We start from the raw sequence: 21,408 nt of genomic DNA, 5'->3' as shown, positions 1-21,408 counted from the left end.
CTTTCTTACTTATGGCTCCTCTCTCCCTCATCCACTTGGCCCCCATGTCCTTACTCCAACTGCCACATCAGTGTATATTTGATCCTCCCTTGCTCTTTCCCTTGCAGTGGCCCATATTTGCAATGACTTTTTCCTTCTCTTCCCAACCCATTTTGTTAAGACTTCCAACAGTCTAACTCAATTCATCTTTAGCATTAACTATGAAGGTGCACTGAGAAAGAAGTAGATTATGACATAGGATTATTTTCTTTTCCAGATGTTTTGTTAGGGTATCATATTTAGTTCTCATGCTTTTCAGGTGAGGTTCCTGAGGCTTTTATAACTTGCTTTAGGTCAGGAAGTTAATGACCCAAATAAATAAAAATTTTAAGTCAAGAGAGAAGGGATTTTAGGGCAGCATTTTTGACCTGAAGCCTTCCACTTATGAGCTGATACTTTGCCAGCTCTGTGTGTGCTGTGTTCATCTATGGAAAAATCACGTTTAGCTTCCAGAATATACTTTATTTGGGGGCCCTTATGTCATGCAAAGCCCCTCAGCATGTGCCACATATTGTTAGGATCTCAGGGACATGTCTCCCCCATACCTCCTTCTGGAGTATTAAAGACTCTGTCGGGGCTGGCTGGGCCCTCCCCTTTCCCATTGACCACGCGGACGTTCAGTGTGTAGTGGCTAAAGGGCTCCAGCCCAGGCAACATGCCGTGGGTCTTGCTGCCCTGGAAAGTGAGGATCTTTTTCTCAATGTGGCGTCTATTTCTTTTTGATGAATTCTGTGCCTTCCAGTAGTAAATCTGAAGCAGCAATAACAGAAGTCAGGAATGTAAAAAGAAGCAAACAAGATGAAAGTTTTACATTTCCACCCCTCAAGAAAAAATTCTCTTGGTGCATTTTAGAAGATTACTGGAAAAACTGATAGGTATTGATTTTGAGTAGAAGCCCAGAGATGATGAGAAAAATTAAATTAAGAAGATGTGATGAAGCTGGGCTATGCTATTTGTTGGAGGAATATAATTGAAATAAATGAAACAGCATGAAACCCATACAGTTCTCCCTAAAAGACAAGAGAAGAATTTTAGTGTCTTACTTATGTTAAATATTCTAAAAATAAAATTTTCATGTTTTTCCAGAGTTAATAAAACTTCATGTATAATATATCATTTAGTTTCATTCTAAAAACCACAGTGAAGCTTTTATTATTATTATTCATATAGTACAAAATAGACTCTGGGTTACCAAGTGACTTGCCCAAAGCCACAGGGCAATCAAAAATCACAGTGGGCTCTCTACTCTAAGTCTAGGGCTTTCTCATTAAGCCAAACTTCATGTGGTCAGTACTGCTTTAAAGCTTGGTGCATTTTGTTATAATCTAGCTTTTTAAACATTAGTTTTCCCCAATTTGTGCATATGTTGTTTAGTTAGAAATGTTATATTATCTGCGGATAATATGGAGAAAACATGTTTATTTTCTCGCTATTGATACAGTGAGATTTCGATTCAGCTGTAGCTGGGGTTGTTTAGATGTGACCTGCCAGAGGCAACAAACCAGATGAACTCTCGAGGCCTCCTCTAACCAAGAGAAGTGCATCTGCCATTCACTGATGGCCTGTTCCTAAGGAAAGAACAAGAAAGGTCTTCCTTCACTTGCCCGATAGCCTTGCAGGTGTCCTCGGATACTTTTTAGTGGTACTGGGTCCCAGTGCACCTCGGCTAAAGTACTGTTCACCACATTCACATGCACATTCCCAGGAGCCACCATTGGGACTAGAGAAAGAAGGAAACGGGGGGGGGGGGCAGTAGAAGTATCAATGTTATCTGAATTTCATGCAAAAAATGTCACTAATAACTTTGGCTTCATTTGAAGCATGCTTCAGCCCTATTCTATGAATTTTCATGTATTAAGAGTAGATTTTTGATTTGTTCATTTGACTTTGTAAGAAAAACATACTTTTTTTTTTTTTAAAGTAATGACTTTTAACATTCTGAACCTATTTTCTATATAGCAGGCTGTTTAAATTCAGAAATGTTAAACAAAATAATTGCTGCCTCTCTTCCTCCTAATCTACACACCTCTGGAAATAGACTTGGCTTATAAGTCTGTTTTGCTGGGAAAAAGTAAAAATTAAATATCAGCCACTTACGGTCTTCTCCAGAATGTCCCATGACAACAGGTGGCTCTGGAGCAAACCCCATGTCATTCAGGGCCTGGACTTTGATCAGGTATGGTACAAAGGTTGGCGTGCCCGAGACAATATATTTGGATACATTTGCCACAACCACAGATGTCCATTCATCATCACCATCTCTCTGGCGCCAGCTTACTTTGTATTGAAGGCCTGGCCCATTAGATTCAAAACCATTCAAGGGCTATAAGAGAAGCCAAACAATCAGAGCTTATAAAACAGATTGACTGAACAAACTTTTATTGGAACAGCAAAACCAACTCCCAGACTTAAAGAAAGAGCACTGAAACACTAAAATTGGCACTTTTATCTTTTTTTTTCATTTTTGACGAGATTCAAAGCTTATTTGGGGTAAACATTTCAAAGCTTGTTAATTTCTATATAGGTTCCTTTATAAAGTCCTGTTTGTGCGACAGTATATCACTGTCTATTTTACTTGGAGACTGAAACTTGTGAATTGCTTTTTTATTAAAAAAAAAGAGGTTGGCTTGCACTCTTCCTGTTTCTACATGTGTGTATGTATATAAGTAGATACGAATGTGTGTGCATACAAGTGTGCACGAATAGCTCTATCTAAAATAAGTTTTAAAATTACACAGGTAAATATATGTTAATTTTCCAAGCTCAGGAAATACAGATAAGCCAAAAGGAAAAGAAAAGAAGTTGACTACTAGGAATAGCTTGGTACATGTCTTCTAAATGGTTCTCTGTAAGGACAATAATACTAGCTAGCATTTACTGAGCACATATATGTGCTAGGCACCTTCTAGGCCTTACATATATATTAATTCTTTTAATTTTATGATGTCGTTTCTCTCATTATTCCTATCATGAAAACACATAATGGAGATGTTAAACAACCGACTTAAAGTCACGCAGTTGGTAAATGGCAAAGCTGGGATTTGTACTCATTCATTTTGGCTTCAAGTATCAAGCTTTTAACTACTATAAACACTATCTTTTAAATAAAGCTGTATCACATATATTTTTCCCCAAAATGGGTAAAACAAAAAACAACTTTTTTTTTCAGTCTAAAACATGCTGAGGAAAGTTGAAGTCTTCATACATAGCTTACCTTCCATGTAATCACCAAATTATCAGGCTCTGATCCTAGTCCTTCCACAGTTGCAGGATTTTTATCTGGTTCTAGAAGTTAGACATATGCATGTAACCTTTAGTATTTTCCAAATAGTGAAAAGCTTTTCTATTTTATTTCATATCCTAAAAGTCCTGCTTTACCTGCAGCTTTGGTCAGATACTGTTCAGATGCCTCGCTGGGCAAACTCCTCCCAAGGTTGTTCTCTGCCATCACTCGGAAGGAGTAGTTCACATAAGGTGACAGCTTCAGCTGGGCTGTGGTCTGTGTCCCAGGAACTTCAGTTTGGTGGTGCCACAGCCCTGCCTCATGCATTGCATCTTCATATTCAATGATGAATTCTGGCCACAACACACACACACACACACACACACACACACGCACACAATAAACACAAGACAGTGAATTAAGTCATCCAACAGTAAGGTGCTAGGATAACTAATAAGACAATCTAACAGGAATAGTCAAACAAGAATTATTTCACTTTCAAGAAATATTCCATTAGAATATTTTGATTTCAGAGTTCTATCATCATCTTTAATACGTAAGCATACCCAATAATTTCTCTAGCATGTTGAGTTTAGTTACTTAAAGCTATTTAGAAGAGATCCACATACTCCTAGAAAAGTTTAAATATATGAAAAGATCAATTTTTTCATAACCAGTTAAATTAAATACAGTTAAATACTATTTTCCACTAAATAGACTGGCAACAATCAAAAGCTGAACACACTTTGTTGACTATGACATAAGGAAACAAGCATTCTCATACTTCGTGGGAAGTGTAAATTGGTACAACTTTTATAGAGGACAATTTAGAAGATCTAACAATATTTAACTCAGATACCTTTTGATTGAGAAATTGTACTTCTAGTAATTTATTTTGAACAAATGTACTCATGCATATGCTCAAAAACACAGGGAAAAAAATCCACATTGTAGCATTGTTTGCAGTTGAAATAACCGAATTGCAAACAACCTAAATGTTCATCAACAGGACATTGATTTAAAAATTATAGTACATCCACATAATGGCATACTCTGCTGTTGGAAAAAATGAATTGGGCTACTCTACATGCACTGAAATGGAATGATTTCTAAAACATATCATTAAGTCAAAGTAAGTAGAGTATAGAACAGTGTGTACTTGATACTACACTTGTGTAAAAATTAAAAGGGTTTATTATGACATATACAGATATGTATACACTTGAATGTACTTTATTATCTCTCAGAGGATATAACAGTACCACTGGTGTCGTCAGAGGAACTAGGAATCAGGAGTGGAAGACTCACTTCTCAGTGCATAACCTCTTGCATTTACTAAAATTTTGTGGTATGTCCGTGTCTTACCCTTCTAAACAATAGGTGTTTAGATATTCATTAATTGCCTACTATGTGCCATGTACCATAATACGAGTTATTGATACGAACTAGAAACATGTATTGCAGTGCTCTGAAGTGAAGTACTTAGTGTTCTCCTTCAATCTACATTAATTTGCAAGTGATCTCCAGACTCAAAAACTTATAACTTTCACATTTATATCTGCAGCCCTACCTTTCCCCTGAACTGCAGACTTGGATAGCTAATTGCCTACTTAACGACTCAATCTGCTTGTGTATTAAAGCCTCTCAAATTAAATATGACCAAGACTAATCCCCATCTTCCTCTCCAACTTCATAGTGACAACTCAGGTCAAAACCCTGAAGTCCTTCTTAGCTCCTCTCCTCTCCTTCTTTCAAACTTTCAATAGTCCTGTTGGCTCTCCTTTTAAAATATATGCAAATGTGACCATTTCTCAGCACCTCCATCCTGCTTGGTCTATTCCAAGCCACCATAATCTTTGGCCTGAATTATTGCATAACTCTTAACTCACAAATTCCCAAACTTTCTCAGTTCATGGTAAACTTAGTGTCTCCGTAATTTTTTTCATGGATCCCTTAGGGCAAAAGAAATATCTAATATTTCCATGTAAATACGTCTACATGACTTAATAGTCATGTCTTAACAACTTAAAACCTATTGGACACTGCGTAACTTCTGAAACCTTGTAAACAGACTAGATACCATCTTCCTCATTTCCTGTTCTACAATGATTTTCATGTGGTCCTTGTTTTTTATCACAACAAAGGCTTTGCAGAGAAGAGACATCATTACAATGTGATGCAGCAATATCATGTCGAAACTGTAAGCTGCCTTAAACTAATGTTTCACACGATGCTGAAGAGTCATCACTGTACTTTTTAAATATCAAAATTTACAAATCAAAAACTTAAAAAAATATCCTGAAGCAACCATGTGAGTTTGCTGAGGTTCTACAGGGTACTTCAATACAGTTTGAGAATCAAGGGAAGGTTTTCAGTAGAAATCACTCCTCCACTTAAATCCCTCCAATGACCTGCAAGTTCACACTCTACCCCTACCCACCAACTCTTTACCTCTTTGATGTTTTCTCTTACTTCACTTTCTCTTATCCATTTCACTCCAGCTACACTGGTCTTCCAGCAGACGTGCCCCCTGTTTTAGGTCCTTTGCTCTTTTTCCTGCTCTGCAAGGAAAGTTTTTCCCCCAGAAATTGCACAATGTGTTCACTTCCTCCTTTCTCATGTCTTTACTGACATACTCAAATGTTACCTTCTTAATGTGGCCTTTCCTGACTACCCTTTTCATAATTATACCCCTGAATCCTATATTCCTAAACCTCTTTCTTATGTTTTTTTTTTTGCATGTTCTGAATACATGTACCATATATGGATACACACATACAACATACACACATACAACCATGTGTATAGATATATATGTGCTTGAGTTTTCTAAGAAGCAGATGCTAAAACAGAATTAAAAGTGAGAGACTGTTTTGGGAAAATGCCTGTAGAAGATAAAAGGGAGAGAAAGCAGGAGTAGGCAGGGAAGACTTTTAGACCATGATACAGATCTGACATCTGTGAAAGGAGAGGGAGAAGTAAGGAGGGATGTGTAGGAAAAGCCTCACACTGCAGTATAGATGGTCTCAGCCAGGTCAATGAGGAGCCCTACAGTAAAGTTCTGTATTAGATGTGGCTGAGCTCTAGGTCCCTCATGGTGCTTAGTCACTAGAATAGCTCAGGAAGAGATGGGCCTCACGTGAATACTGCAGCAGATCCTTAGGGAAGGTGCAGCAGATGGAGCCTGCTGTTAATACTCTTTGCAGCACGTTCTCTCTCGAAGGGAGCTCTAAGTAGTGTGTCCGTGTGTGTGTGTGTGTGTGTGTGTGTGTGTATACATGTGCACATGTACATATATAGAAATAAAGACATTGTTCACAATAACATAATATGTGTTATTAATTTTATCTTATTTGTGTCCTCAACTAAAATATAAGCTCCATATGGGCAGAGATTTTTGATTGTTTTGTTTTAGAACAATGCCTAGTACGTAATAGGTTCTCAATACATATCTGTTGAATGGAGTGAATAAATGAATGAGTAGGAATGCCTTGATATCTAAAAGTATAATTTTAACACAGGTAAAAAAAAAGTCTCCAAGCATCCTAACCAGCTAAGTCTGGCTAATATGTTAACTGGAAGACTCAGCGTGAATGAATGAGTGTTCTGATCATGGACATTGAACAATACTCAATTGAGAAAGGAACATCACTACATTATACAAGCTAGAGAGGAGGGTTCTGTTTAATTTCATTAGAAATATTCTGCTTTCCCAGCAGGTGTAATAAGTCAACACACACATTTCAGAATAATCTTAGGTAGCCATCGGAAAAGAATTTAGTCTTTCTGCAGTATACACCTGAAGGTAATAATATATTATAGGCTTGTGTTGCTTGAGTCTACTCTCTTAAGCATCTTTCTCATTTTAAAACTTTTAAGCTTATCTATAACCTAATTTTAGTAAGCAATTCCAGTGTCCTTATGGCATGGTCCCACATTCAATTTTATTCCCTAGGCTTATGTTATCAAGGTGAAGAATTGACATTTTTGGATGGGCCACGACTTTGTAGCAAAGGCTAATTAGAAGAAAGAGACCTGGGACTAGAAGTTAACAGACATGATGTCAACACCCAGTTCTGTTACCAATTGTGAATTTGGAAAGTTATTTTACTCCCCAAGTCCCAATTCTCTAACAGACTGGACATCACTGCACCTGGTCCTCCTGTCCTTTTCTCTCATGTTAATGGGCAAAATGAACCTTACAATTCATTTTCCTACTATCCTTGAAATTTAAGGTGATTTTTATGGATCTTAAACACAAAATGAAAGTGTATTTGCTTAATTAACATATTTAGCAATTAATTAGCGTCACATAGTAGAAACTATAACCAGACATAACTCTAGCTCTGAAGAAAAGAGAGCCATAAAGAAATGTTTTCTACTAGTAATGATGCAGAGAATGCCAGCAAATATCTCTATAAAGAATTTCAATTGCATACGATAAAGTATTTCAAATGGTCATTAAGTTTATCAGTGATAAAGCAAATGACACCACATACTTGTAATAGGGCTATTGTTATCATCGCCTGGTGTCCATGACAGCTGAACACTTTTGTCAAGTTGATTTGTCAATTCTAAATCAAAGGGAGGATTTGGGACATCTGTAGACCAAACATATACATCATAATTAACCATCCATCCTTATGAGGTTCTCCTTTATTTATGACACTACTCACAGAGGTCACATATTAAAGACATAACACACTGAATGGTCAATAAGCATGCAACTGAAATGAAATGAAAACCACTGAGGTTGCTGGGAGCACATGAACACACCCAAGACAACCCATCAATGAGTTCTGCTTGCTTTTTTTTCAAATGAAACGAAATCCTTTGTAACAAAAACTAGTGAAATGGGTATGGATGGTTCACCAGCATGCTCAGTATATGTCTTCTCATAAACATGAATGAATACAGACAAAAAAAAAATAATGTCAAAGCTTAATTTCTGACAAATGAGAAACAGAATAGTAAATGCTCAAAAACAAATACAGGCAAATACATGTACTGTTTAAAGAAGACTCAAATGCTAAAACATGCTAAATTATGGACTTAGGGGCTCCTGAAGAATATTTATATTTTTAAGGGAATTATAAAATTGTTGCTATATAGGTAGCATCAGTTTTACTGAGGTAGCCCTCAGCAAGCATACCTTATGCAGATGCTCAGTGCAGTAGTCAGTTAGGCACATGAGGCGGTATGCTTACTTTCAGAGGACACTGTCATGTTTTGAGATGATGGTGTCCCAGAAGCACATCTGCCTCTTCTAATGGTGCTTCTGAGATCCGGAGAGTTAATGTTCCTCTATGGGTTTTTTCCTGACCTTGCTCACGGGGGTAACTGTGGTTCTTGGGGGATCAGAAGCCATAGAAAAATATAGATACTTCTTTCCTATCAGTAAAGAAGCCATAAATATCTATATAGGACAGGGATTCCATAGTATAATTAAAGATAATATCTAAAATCCAGCTGAATTTATGCCACAAAATTAATTTATGTATTTATATGCTTAATAAAGATGAGGGTTCTTTAATAAAAAATTTTTTGGAAATAATTTCTGACTTATTTTCCAGACTCAGAAAATCACACAAACTGGAAGTGCCCTCCTTTTGTTTTTTCTTTAGTGCTTTATCTTTTGTTAACATACAGTGAGTTGGTTTTCTCTGATACAAAGGTCGAATGTTGTTCTAAACATCCGCTGCTTTCCAGTGTAAATTTCTTGAAACTGGAATCCCAAAACAACATTTATTTTTCCAAAATAACTATTAATAAACTGAAATAAAAATCTAATTTGTGTAATATTTGAAATAACTTTTATAGTCTATAAAATGTGGATGATAGCTTTTGAAAAAACACTATCCTACTTTACAAGGAAATTATGTCAAAGAGAAACTCTTATCAAATGAAATGACTTTATAATAACACATGAAATATTTAGAAAACAGTGACAATATATTCAGTGAGAAATTCCAGTGTTATCATGAAGAAATGATTTATAACAGTAAGGGAGCAACACAACAGAACATTTGACAGAGCCCCTTTCCTTAAAGAAACACAATGGTGTGATAGAGAAAAGAAAGTAATTCTGCAAATGTGAAATTGTTTGATAGAAAATAGAGAAAGAAGTCTCATTAGTTTACCGTAAATAGGAGCTGGAGTTGGAGTGGGAGCTAGAAAGGACATTAATATAAAGGATTTAAATCACAATTAGTAATGGGAAGATAAAAGATAGCACAGAAGACAAAGACTGAACATGCTTGAGGTTATAAACTAAGCCTTATGCTTAGCTGTGAGACAAGGCATTGATAAACATGTGGTAACAGGTTAGGGCAGGGGTCCCCAATCCCTGGGCCACAGACTGGCCTGTTAGAAACTGGGTTGCATAAAAAATGATGAGCAGCCTCTCCCCAGCCCTAGCATCGCTGCCTCAGCTCCACCTCAAATCACCAGGCATTAGATTCTCATAGAAGCACAGGGTCCTGGTGCCAAAAAGGTCGAGGACAGCTGAGGAGGAAAGCCTTCAAATTTAAATAAAAGATTATTTACCCAAATTTTCTTATAAAATATCACAATATGCATAACCAACATTTTATTCCAGTGCTGCTACAGATTATATTTATATTGAAATTATGCCTCACAGGCATCTTTCAAAGAAGAAAAATGTGGGTACTTAACTCATCTATAAAACTGTAAAATAATAACAAGCAAATAATTACTATCAACAATTTTTCCTTTCAACCTAAAACAGGGCAGTCAGTTACTCTGTGTGTGTTCCACTTCTTACCAACAACACTAAGCACGGCACTGGCAGAAACACTGTCCAGAGTTGTATTAGCCACACATGTGTAGGTCCCACCATCATCGTCACTTACATCGACTATCACCAAATGGTCCTTGTCAACAGTGAACCTGTGAATAAAACACATTCAGAGCACACTCAAATTGAAGTGGACATCCAATTACATCTGATGTTTGCTTTACTGGCATAAAAGAAACTGTGAATTTGATAAAAGAGAAAGATGATGACTTGCAGCACACATTGCATAAGATTTAATAATTTGAAAATGAATTAGAACCGTGAATTAAAAAGGCTCTCAAGTCATCTGGTCCAGTGGCAATCAACCACGGCTCTGGAGTTTGTGGAGCTTCTTTAGAGACCCAGAGACATCCAGAGGTGAGGTGGGACAGCTCTGGTTATCTTCCTAGAAGGCCTTCCTACTGCTTCTGCTGCTAAGAAACACTTGAACATTCAACTCAATGTCCAACAAAAGTGTATATTTTAAAATAATTTACTATTTACTGCAGAAATTTTGTGTTATTTCTGCCACATGCATAAATGCTCTTCAAGAAAGTAAATGTAAAGAAAAGTAATCAGCTTTATCACTAGAAACAGGAAGATTTAGATTAGCAATCACAATAAAAAGTTTTCTAGAGGTTAGTTGTGGGCATGAAACATTACTCAGTAGGTCAAATCCATGTAAACAGGATTCATGCAAGGTTTTAACAAGGTTGCATAAATCATTTATTGTCTTCTCAGGGAATTTCCAAGTTAAAGCGTTAACCAACTTAACCCAAAGGTCATTTCCTCATATTTCCTTCTCATCTTTATCAACTCAGATTCCACAAATAAAACTGAACAGTTGAAGCATAGACTAGATGGACACTCTGCGTATAAAGAGAAGGCCACGTAGTTCTCTTAGGGGCTATTAACAAGCAGCAGGGCATCATTTAGGTACGTTGCAAGCAAACCACAGAAATCACCAGTGCACAGTATTCTTTCCAAGAGGGGGTGATGCTTGAAACCACCTAAGCTAAAATTCATACCTTCGACCCTAGGTACTTTGTCAAATTGAGGGCCACACCTAGAAAAAAAATACTGCCTTTCTTCCATTCTAAGCTACAGGGCTGCAACATGCTCAGACTCTTTTAAATGCTTTTTAAAATTCTTTCTTCTCTTTTTATTGGCTTTAAGTAAAATCAAAAGAAAACTCCCTATCCAAATAAAAACTAGTGTCCTTTAAAATAGTGACAAGGATTCAGATGCACTCTGGTGATTAAAGAGATCGTATTTCTATTTATTCGTAGAATGGTAATGAAAACATCAGCTGAGGCCACACTGTACAAGGCAGAAAAACAATGGACGTTGTTCAAGATCTGAAAGGTTTTTCCCATCCTGAATTACACAGGAGACCAATGCACAATGATAGACAAACATTCTCAGGGTCTTATTTCAATAACTTGATACCTTTTTAGGTATGAACATGTTAAAGCAGGGAGAAAATGCATATCTATTTTGGAGAGGGCAGACTTTAGAAACTTTCAAAACAACACAGTCAGTCACTCTACAATAAACCTTTATTTCAATTGCAGTTTAAAGAAAGAAAGAAGAGAGGAAAGGAATTGTCTTCAAATACCTTCCATCATTGGGCAGCTCACCGTTGTCCTTCAGCCATGTGACAGTGGGGATTAAGGTGTGATCGTGTTTTACTCTGCATTCAAAGGACACTGTGCTGCCTCTTTGCACAATTGCATATTCAGGCTGTTTAATGATCCTAGTTGGATCTGGAATTTAAAGTAATTGTTATCCATTGCCAAAGCTGGAAAATTTGTTCAAAGTTACATAATTCTTGAAAATATTTTGCCCTACCTTTGATTTCTAAATGAACTTCATTCTTTGCCATTCCTAATTTATTCCTTGCAACACATGTATAACTTCCTGTACTGTCCTTTTGGGCCACAGGAATTTCCAAAGTTCCATTTTCATGTAAAACATAAATATCTTCACGAAGAGCACTACCTTTAGCTCCTTTAAACCTTCATTATGGAAATAATCACAATGAGAAATAAAACACATCATAATTTGAAATCCGACATAAAATATCACGTTCAAAGTCAACACACCATGATCTGCATTGTAGTATCAAGTTCAGAGATGGGAATCTGCACAAGCATATTGCATGCTTGTAAGTCACAGGGGTAAACATAAAGACAAGATGTAAAACTGGTGAATACAATGATAAATGACACTTGAAGAATTAGGATGATAATACAAAATATTTATATTGTAATTTTCATTATAAGAGGTTCATAGTTTAAGAAACACATTATTACATATTCTATCTGTAAAGAAGTGATAAAATAGGCAAAGTGAAGACTGCCCTTTTGACATTTCCTTCCCTACTGTGATGTATTTGCAATTCCATCTGTAGGCTACAATTCGAAAGAGATTTTGATTTCAAGGTTAGAAGGATTGTACTTTTGAAAGTATGAATAGGAAAATATTCAGTGGAGAAAAAAATAAAGCATGTATATAAATCATGTGTACCTTCAGCTTCCTGGTGTCAGAGAGGAAAAGTGTGGATGGATGAAAAGAGGTGAAGGTAAGTCAAGCTGAACTAAGTGTTAACCTGCCATCTTCACTAGGAAATCATCTGCACAAGCATCCATACTTCTCTTCTCTGTGGTTGAACTGGTGATCTGGGGAGATTATCCTTTAATCCTAAACCCATCTTTAATCTCACATCAGTAGGTAGAGCCCTGCACAGTGAGTGGAACCTAATAGATGATCAATAAATGAATGTTCTAATTTTCTTTCACTCATTCTTTCTGAGCTGTTGCCTATGTTAGCCTTGTTTCTTCCAGCTCTTGCTAAAATAAGCAAGCTAGGAGGATGAATAGAACTTATATTAGGGGTGTTATATGAAAGAGGATGGTCTAAAGTGGGGAATAAAAGGACACAGGAGAGTTTGCTGGATCCAAGTCAGAAAGTTCAGGTGGAAAGGTACTAAAGGTAAAGACTAGTCATAACAAATTCTAGTTTTGAGCTTACAGAACCTCTCCTCTACCCCAAATGATATTTTATTGTCAAGGAATGCTCCCCACCCAATCCCTCCAGCCACCATTCGTGAAGTTCCAGGTAATGTCCATGGCACTGTAAAATACAGCAATCTTAAATATTTTCAAAAACACTTACACACATTTCTGTGGTAGACAAAGTGTGCTGCTAAATAGATTATACATGTGAAAGTAGCACAGAGCAAGTAGCTAATAAATATTTGTGAAAAATTTAATAATTAATATGTGATAGATTCTGCACTGCCTTTCCCCTATCTGTTCCCTGACTAAAACTCAACAAATTGAGCAATTTGAAGGCTTTAGCAAATTTTAATACTAAAAAAAAAATAGGGTGAATACTTACCACTCAATAGTAGGCAGAGGAGACCCAAAGACGGCACAATCTAGTAAAGCAGGCCTGTTTGCAATGATCTGATAGAGTGTGTTTACAGATGTAAGGATTCGTGGTGGTTCAGCTAAAAACATTTTTAAAAGATAAAGTAAATATTAAAATAAACATTTAGGCCCCCTGTGTATTTTATTGCATTTTGTTTCAAGGCCATTAGAGTTTATGGTAAAGCACAACCAATATGTCTCTGCTCTTATGTTCTCTAAAGGTATGGCACTACCAGTCGCTCAAAGTGGAAAAACATGCCTCATGCCCCACATCCTACTTGGGCATAGTATTTTAGTAACTGATTTATTATACTTTAAGTCCCTGGAAGGCAGGGAATGGGACTTTTATTGTTTCCCAGAAAGTAGCACAGTACCTGGCACAAAAATCATGGTTAAGTATATTTTTTTTGAGTGACTGGCTCATGATAACCCTAGGGTTATGATGGGGATGGGTAGGTAGGAGTGGTGGGAAACACACAGGTGAAAAAAGGAGAGAGCTGATGACTGAAAAACAAATTCAGAAATAAAAACTACTTCCTAAACATTCACCAATATCTTAACTGCTCAGCTCTTCTTTTGATTTACTGATCTTCGTTTTAAGGATGATGGAAAAATATCAAGTATTGGTTAGCTTATTGACTTTAATTTTGTTTGAAAGGGAGCCTACTACACTTGAAGAGTTGAAATATAATTCCCTGGTACCATAAAAAATTCTCACATAAACTTTTACAAAATTTGTTATTTTGGTAGTTTTGTTCATTATGAGAAATACAATGTTCACATAAACCAACTGTTTTAGAATATGTTTGAGTATATCATAACTTTCTATAAACACATTATTATAAGTTAATAAATAAAAGCATATATGTGACTTGGATAAAAGCCAAACACTATGATTAGTGATTTATTGTCAAAAAATCACCATCATGAAATTTACTGAACTTGTTGGTTCCCAAGAATGGAATAGCAGTGCATTCCTTTATTAATGGCAGAACAATGCTATTTTCCTATGCAGGGGGTTGACACTTGGTCTACCCATCTGTGAATGGAGCAGCCTATCTGATTATTTCTACAATGAAGAATGTCCCATTATAAAAACTGTGTTATGAAAGAACATAAAGAGCAGACTGTAATACACTTTAAGGCAAGATTTGTATCTTATCCATCTTCCCATATCCCTTATAGCTCCAAGTACTCTGCATTGTACCTAGTAGATCCTCAGTACATTTTTGCTGAATGAATGGAAAATAACAGGTCATTATTTTAATTTACCATGTTTTTAATAAAGAAAGAGCTTACCCAGCACATTTACAAATGCATTTGCCAGTAAATATCCATACTCATTAGAGGCATTGCACTGATACACCGCACTGGATCTTTCTTGAACATTTGAAAATATAATGGTATCGCCATCAATTTTTCTGCTGGGGTCATCAGGGGCAACTGTTTGGGTGTAAAAAAGTATATATTTATTCTTTTTTGCTTAGAAGATGTAAAGCTTGAGGTCTATGTTACAGTAAGCAGAAGAGAAATACAGACTGATCTAGGTATATCCAATAAGTAGGACAAGACCAAGAACCCAGGCAGAAGCCATAATTTTTCTTCCTCAGAATTTAGTTATCACTTATCAACATGGGTATATGCTTGATATTCATTTGGTCTTAAGTGGATTGATTCTGTAAAACTGAATATTATTTTAAGAGATGCAGGAAGAGTAAAGCACAAGTTTGGTGAAAATTGCAATATTCAGGAAAACATTGCCTTATTCACATAGAAACCACGGTTATTTATGAAGAGAGAAGTTAATTATCAAGAGAAGACGGAAAAAGCTAGCCAAAAAATAGCTCATCCAAATTTGTATTTCAGAGTCTCTTACTGAAATTACTAAATAAGTAAATAAAAATAGGACTACTAATCAAATGTGAACATATTTATTTTCCTGCTTTGAAAATTCCTGAGGCTGATATAGAAATAAATTGTGTAAAATTTCTCTTATAAAGTGTTGAGACCAGGATTGATCCTTACTGAAGTGGAATGGAACTGGTCGAGTAATATAATATGAGAATTTAGCCCAAGGCATGCTGAATAATTTGAAGTGCTGTGTGCTACTAAAGATAAATTCCTTTTTCTGAATGCTAATCCTGAAGCTGTGACCTTGCATTGCTTTAAAAGTACACTAAAAGGAATAACAGGCATCTGTCTCAGCATGCTGATCAAAATCAAAACTAAATAACAGCACCCTTTCTCTTAAACTACTTTTGGAACTTGAACCACTTAAGCAGACTTTACTTTCATTCTAACCACCATTTTTTCTCTTTAATAAGAGGAAAAGCATATGCATCTAAAGCATAATTTATAGATTTATTTAGACTGTATTTAGACTCTTTTATCACTTTAAAATCTCAACTATTCAGTTCACCTGTGATTTATTAACTCATTAGAATAAAAATAAACCAAACCATAGTTATTCATCCTTGTTTTATTACACATATTCAAAGTATTACACTCCCTCATTCTACATTAGTTTTTTACTGATGGTGTAACAAGTTACTACAAACTTAGTGGCTTATAACCACACAAATTTACTGTCATACAGTTCTGTATATAGTTATTCAACACTCTGGTACAACCGATAGCTAATTTATGAAATTATCTTATATGACACAGTTAGTTCAACTAGAGATGGGGGTATGCCAAGATACTTTGAGTTGGCTTCTTAGCTCACATCTGCTGTTTATGACTCTAATATTTCCAAAATTACCTTAGGAAACATGTTCTTCCAACCAGGGGACAAATGTAAGTTCTAATTCCTTTAATTCCTTCTTAGCACTTTTGGATCCAGCACTTCAGCATTCAGTATTGGGACTCCTCAGGGGACTCTCAGTGACCCCCATGTGTCTATTCTGACTGTGTCTCTGTGGACATACCAGGCAGTAGAGAGCTGAGAGTGAGAGATGGGCATTTGAGACAGTGATGAGGCCTGGGGAAAGCTCTGGGCTGGATCTCTCTGGATGGCTAGCAGATTGAGCGAGAAGAGCTCTTCAAATTCCTTCAGTATATTGAGATCTTAAAAGTTATACCACCTTGTGTTGTTTAATAGGTATAGAGCTCCAGTTCTGCAAGATGAAATAGTTCTGGAGATCTCTTTCACAATGTGAATATAGTTAATACTATTTGACTTTACACTTAAAAATGGTTAACATGGTAAACTTTACATTATGTGTTTTTTAACCACAATGAAAAGAAGTTACACCACTATGAACATGGAAGACCAGCTCAATGAACAAAGCCATTAGGACAACTTTCCCCCAGTGGAGACTCATCAATCACAACATAAGCCATTTTAAAAAGGTTTTATGTAGGCTTCTGGTCAAGATGGAGGAGTAGGTAAATGCTGCATTTGCCTCCGACCACACTGAAATGACAACTAAACGACAGAACAACCATCATTCAGAATCACCTCAAGTCTAGCTGAACAGAAGTCCTACAACTAAGAACACACAGAAAAAAACCACCTCAGGACTGATAGGTGGGGAAAAGACATGGAATGGGATGGTCCCAAAACCACGTGCGGTGGTTAAAAATTGGTAGGAATATCTCAGCTGTGTAGGTTCCCTCAGAGCAGCGAGGAGTCCTGATCCCCCAACAGACTCCCTAGCTGAAGGTTCCAGTGCTGGGAAGAGAAGTCTCCACAATTTATGATTGTGAAACCCAGCAGAGATTGTGGCTGAGTGAGATGAAGAGCAGCCAGAGTCCCATATGTTCCTCTTAAAGAGCCTGCACAAGGACATCCTTGCTGACAGACCCATTTTGAGCTCAAGAACTAGGGCAGCAGCTTGAAAGCCAACAGGGACATACAGGGAGGAACTGAATTGTCTGGATTTAGGGTGAGGGATGCAGGGGAAGCTACCTCCCAGAGAAAAGTACTGAAAGAATCCATTATTTCTTTGTTTAGCTTTTGCATGTATAGAGTGCTATCAATTTTTAAAATATTTTTATAGCTGTTGCATTATTTTAAAAGTAATTTTGTGAAATAGATTAACTAGATAGTATATGCATTTTGGAGATGAGAAACTAGAGACTAGAGCACTTAATGGTTTGTTTAACATGAAATTAATGCTCAGATTTTCTGAGTTAGTCTACTTCATAAACATCTTCTGAAATCTAAACATTTGGGTATAATGTAGAACAAATCTCTAGGCGAAGAGATGAATTTTCCTCTTCATCTACTTATTTTATCACGTATAAGGGAGTACCAACTGAATCCTTTACTTTTGAGAAAAGGAAATAGGAAGATGCCTTGAAATGTTGGGAAGATCCTGGTCCATGCCTCTATTCTCCTGGCTGCTTATCATGTGATACTGGTTTTCAATCTCTCCCTGTAATGTCAGCAATATATGTAATCGTGGCAGGAGGAGATCTTCTGTCCATTCTTATTCCCTTTGCACCTTTTCTCCCTCATCTCTTGGAGAAAAGAAATCTTTTAACAAAATAATGGTGTGATCTTACAAACACTCCATGGGGAAGAATCTGAGATCTACCACAACTCACAAGGGGAATGTTTAGGCTCTTCTGCTGCCTTCTATGACAGGGATGGGAACCATGGTGTCCATGGTCTTGGCCTTGGATGTTTTCTTTCAGGTCCTGGGTTCTACTTCCACACCTTCCCAGACACCGCGATCACACAGTAAAATCAAAGTTCTCTTTCTGCACCAGCTCTCTGCAGCTCTGTTTATTTCCTGACTTTTGTAGTTGTTTAAAAAACATATTAGGTAGTTTTGAGCTAATTCCATATTTAATACAGTCTGTTTTTCACTTCAAGAAAAGTTTAAAGTAACCTGACTAGTCCTGAGAAAGACAGAGCTTTGGAAGACATCAAGATTAGAGCCCAGTTTTTGAGTTAATTCTCCTAGTTTTGTAAAACAGTAGGTTCCAGGTCTACAATGCAAATTCACAAATCAATAACACTGTATTTTGCTAGCAAAATCCAAGTCTTACCCCTCTTTCTCCCTGATCTTGCTCCTATTTTCATAGTATTTATGTGTACTTGGCAGCCAGAGGCTGCAGAGATGGAAAGAGTGTCAATGTCCTTAGATGACTGCCCACCAATCAGGTATGGAGAGGCTACGTATTTGGTAGTATGGTCCCCTGATAGTATCTTTGTTGTGTGGCACCTGGCGGGGATTTAAGGCACCTGGTGGGGATGCTACAAAGAGACAACTTTCTTTGCTCCACCCTCAGCAGCTGGTCCACCCAAGGTTTCTGCAGGCTCAGGTGAAATGTGCTGACAGCAAGCCAGCTTGTGCTTCTAGCTACCTTCTGGGGCCCAGTCTAGTCCCCTTGAAGGTTTGAAATCCTTACCATGCTAATTTTGTGCCACTGTATATTGCAGCAGACTTTGCTCTCTCTTCTCCTGCCTCTCTGCCATCCTCTCAGCACCCATCATTGCTAGATGCAGCTGTGGGGTGCACAACTCAGCAAACTGTGGATGACAAACAATCCCCTCTTTCCAGGATAGTCCCAAACTTCGAAGGCAATTCTGTTTAGGGTCCTCCAAATTCATGGGGCAACTATTAATCAGGGTAGAAAGGGGAGAGGCATAGGGCTCCTCGAACTTCTACCAATTTTTTCGACAGTTTTGTTCCTCATTTATTCCTTATGTGGGATCAGAGTAAGTCAACGCAAAATGGAGGAATGTAGGGTTCACTTTGAACTTAGCTGTTTATGACTTAGTGTCTAGTCAAGAAACTATTCAGCAGAAGTTGCAGATGGACCAGCCACTGAGCGCAGGGGCAGGAAACAGCAACGTCCTTGCAGTATCATTGTGTAGAGAGCTATGATGATTCCTGCCAGGTGCCTAAAGCTTATCACCTTTTAGTTATGAGATTCCAAACAGCAATCCATAGACATTTGGCTTGGCCTCTGAAGGTGAAGAAAGACACCTTTCAGAGATGCTTTACATGACCTTGGTGTAAACATACAGCACCTGCTCCTGGCACCATGGGGCAGGTGGCAGCCAGGCCAGGGCCCTTTTCTGCTGCCATGCCACATGGTGTTTCTCTCCTTGCTTGTCCATCCAAGTGGCAGCTCTGAGGCACACCAGACTTCAAGGGAACCTAGATCTGTAGGCACTGTAGAATTCTGATCCTATCTTGGCTCAGCCTCTTATTTTCCTTCCAGTGGGGACTTAACAAATACTTTTGGGATAGAAGAAATGAACTTTATTTGGAACCTGATTTGAGAGATTTTGTTCTAACTCTTTCTGCTCTGTACCTAATCAGGTGACATGAGGTTATAGTAGAAAGGCCTAACTTGTCTCCTGGGACCACTGTCCTGTGCTGCCTCTCACCAAAAAAAATCAGGCCTTTTGCAGTTGATCCTTCCCCAAAATATTTCGTTTAATGGCGAGTATCTATGAGTGCATTTTCAAAGCTCTTAATACAACTGGAGTTACAAGGGTTCCTGAAAGTCACTGCCAATGCTGAGTTTGGAAGGGCAACAAGCCAAGCAAATCAGGAGGAAAGATCAGCTTCATTATTTCATATTCTCTTGTTCTTATGTCACTGACCCACCTCTGTCTCAATTTTCTCTGCTTATGATTACATTTTGGCTGCCAGCCTCAGGATTTATCTTTTCAACATTCCCTGCATACCTGGTTTTCTTACTGAGTGGCTAGATGCATGGCCCTTCGGACTTAATTTCAGTGAAGTCAGATTTCTGGTGCAGTTAACCTTCCATAAATGGGCACAGAACCTCTGAGATAAAAAATGGGATGCCAAAGTGCTAAGCACGCTCCACACTTTACTGCCATTCAGTGTGCATTCCTAAGAAAATCAGATATCGTACCATAAATTTGTTTGTGTCACATAGTAGTTGTCAGATATAGTTATGTGCCCCATAATGACATTTTGGTCAATGGCAGACCACATATACAGCAGTGGGATGCCATATAGCCTAGGTGTGTAGTAGGCTATACCATCTAGGTTTGTGGAGGTGCATTCTATGAGTTCTGGGCTTTCTTCCACTTTTTCTCTCTCTTTCACTCATATGCCTCTGTGAGGGGAAGTAGCTTCCTCGTGCACAACCATAAAGTGCTCTCTGCGGGTCTTCTTGATCCTGATCATGGTTAAAACTGGGAATGGAGATATCCAAACCCCACTTGCTGGTCTGTTTAGAATATGTTTTATCCCTGGAGCATATTTCTTTTTACAGTAAACACAGCTGTTGGTTTCAGAGTACAGTCATGCAATGCTTAATGACAGAGATACATTCTGAGAAATGTGTCATTATGTCATTTTGTCATCATGCGATCATCACAGAGTGCACTTCCATAAACACAGATGGTATAGCCTACTACACACCTAGGCTATATGGTATCCCACTGCTGTGTATATGTTCCGCCATTGACCTAAATGTCATTATAGGGTACGTGACTATATCTGACAACTATTGCGTGACACAAACAAACTCCTAATAAATACTCACAAAAACAGGGTGTTCTTACTCAGTCTAGAACACAGTTGTACAACCTTGATGGTGAGAAACAAAGACTTGTGCCATTTCAAATTTGCCAACAGTTTTCAGATTCACCTTAGGATGAAGATATTTGAGGAAAGCCAGTTAGTTTAATGAAACTTTTGGTTATGTAAAAGAAGAACCAATTTTTGACTCTGACTTGGAGGCAATGAGGATCCAAATTGTTCTACATCATACACCTGGAGGTCTTTATTGTGAGTAAAAATATCTTTGCAGATTATTATGTTATTGACTGGGAGGGTGAGCCTGAGGCTGGGTTTTAAACAGAAACTGATTTTCTCTCTCTCTGGGTCTAAGAGAATATTTGAACTCCAAGAAGGAGGAAGTGTTCCAAGATTCTCCTGTGGGCCGCAGCTGGTAGTTGGTGGAGTTGAGAAAAA

At 37.5% G+C, this 21,408-nt stretch overlaps 1 protein-coding gene across 38 annotated transcripts in view; it reads right to left on the bottom strand.

The window, feature by feature from the left end:
* Window positions 1-21,408, bottom strand: part of NRCAM (neuronal cell adhesion molecule) — a 252,687-nt gene that overhangs the window by 24,871 nt on the left and 206,408 nt on the right. For 23 of the 38 annotated variants that reach the window (XM_036230263.1, XM_036230231.1, XM_036230240.1 and 20 more), the window contains 12 exons: window positions 14,792-14,935; window positions 13,461-13,572; window positions 11,910-12,076; window positions 11,677-11,824; window positions 10,047-10,171; window positions 9,403-9,432; window positions 7,762-7,863; window positions 3,418-3,615; window positions 3,254-3,324; window positions 2,137-2,362; window positions 1,644-1,759; window positions 585-789 (listed from right to left, as the gene is read on the bottom strand). In XM_036230263.1, the coding sequence (XP_036086156.1) occupies window positions 585-789; window positions 1,644-1,759; window positions 2,137-2,362; window positions 3,254-3,324; window positions 3,418-3,615; window positions 7,762-7,863; window positions 9,403-9,432; window positions 10,047-10,171; window positions 11,677-11,824; window positions 11,910-12,076; window positions 13,461-13,572; window positions 14,792-14,935 (1,644 nt within the window). The remainder of the gene's footprint in view (window positions 1-584; window positions 790-1,643; window positions 1,760-2,136; window positions 2,363-3,253; window positions 3,325-3,417; window positions 3,616-7,761; window positions 7,864-9,402; window positions 9,433-10,046; window positions 10,172-11,676; window positions 11,825-11,909; window positions 12,077-13,460; window positions 13,573-14,791; window positions 14,936-21,408) is intronic. The other 15 variants (XM_036230243.1, XM_036230239.1, XM_036230250.1 and 12 more) reach the window with 1 other exon arrangement.

The sequence above is a fragment of the Rousettus aegyptiacus genome, unplaced genomic scaffold (assembly GCF_014176215.1).
Source record: "Rousettus aegyptiacus isolate mRouAeg1 unplaced genomic scaffold, mRouAeg1.p scaffold_m13_p_13, whole genome shotgun sequence".
Lineage (NCBI taxonomy): Eukaryota > Metazoa > Chordata > Mammalia > Chiroptera > Pteropodidae > Rousettus > Rousettus aegyptiacus.
This window is presented reverse-complemented; position numbering and strand designations above follow the sequence as displayed.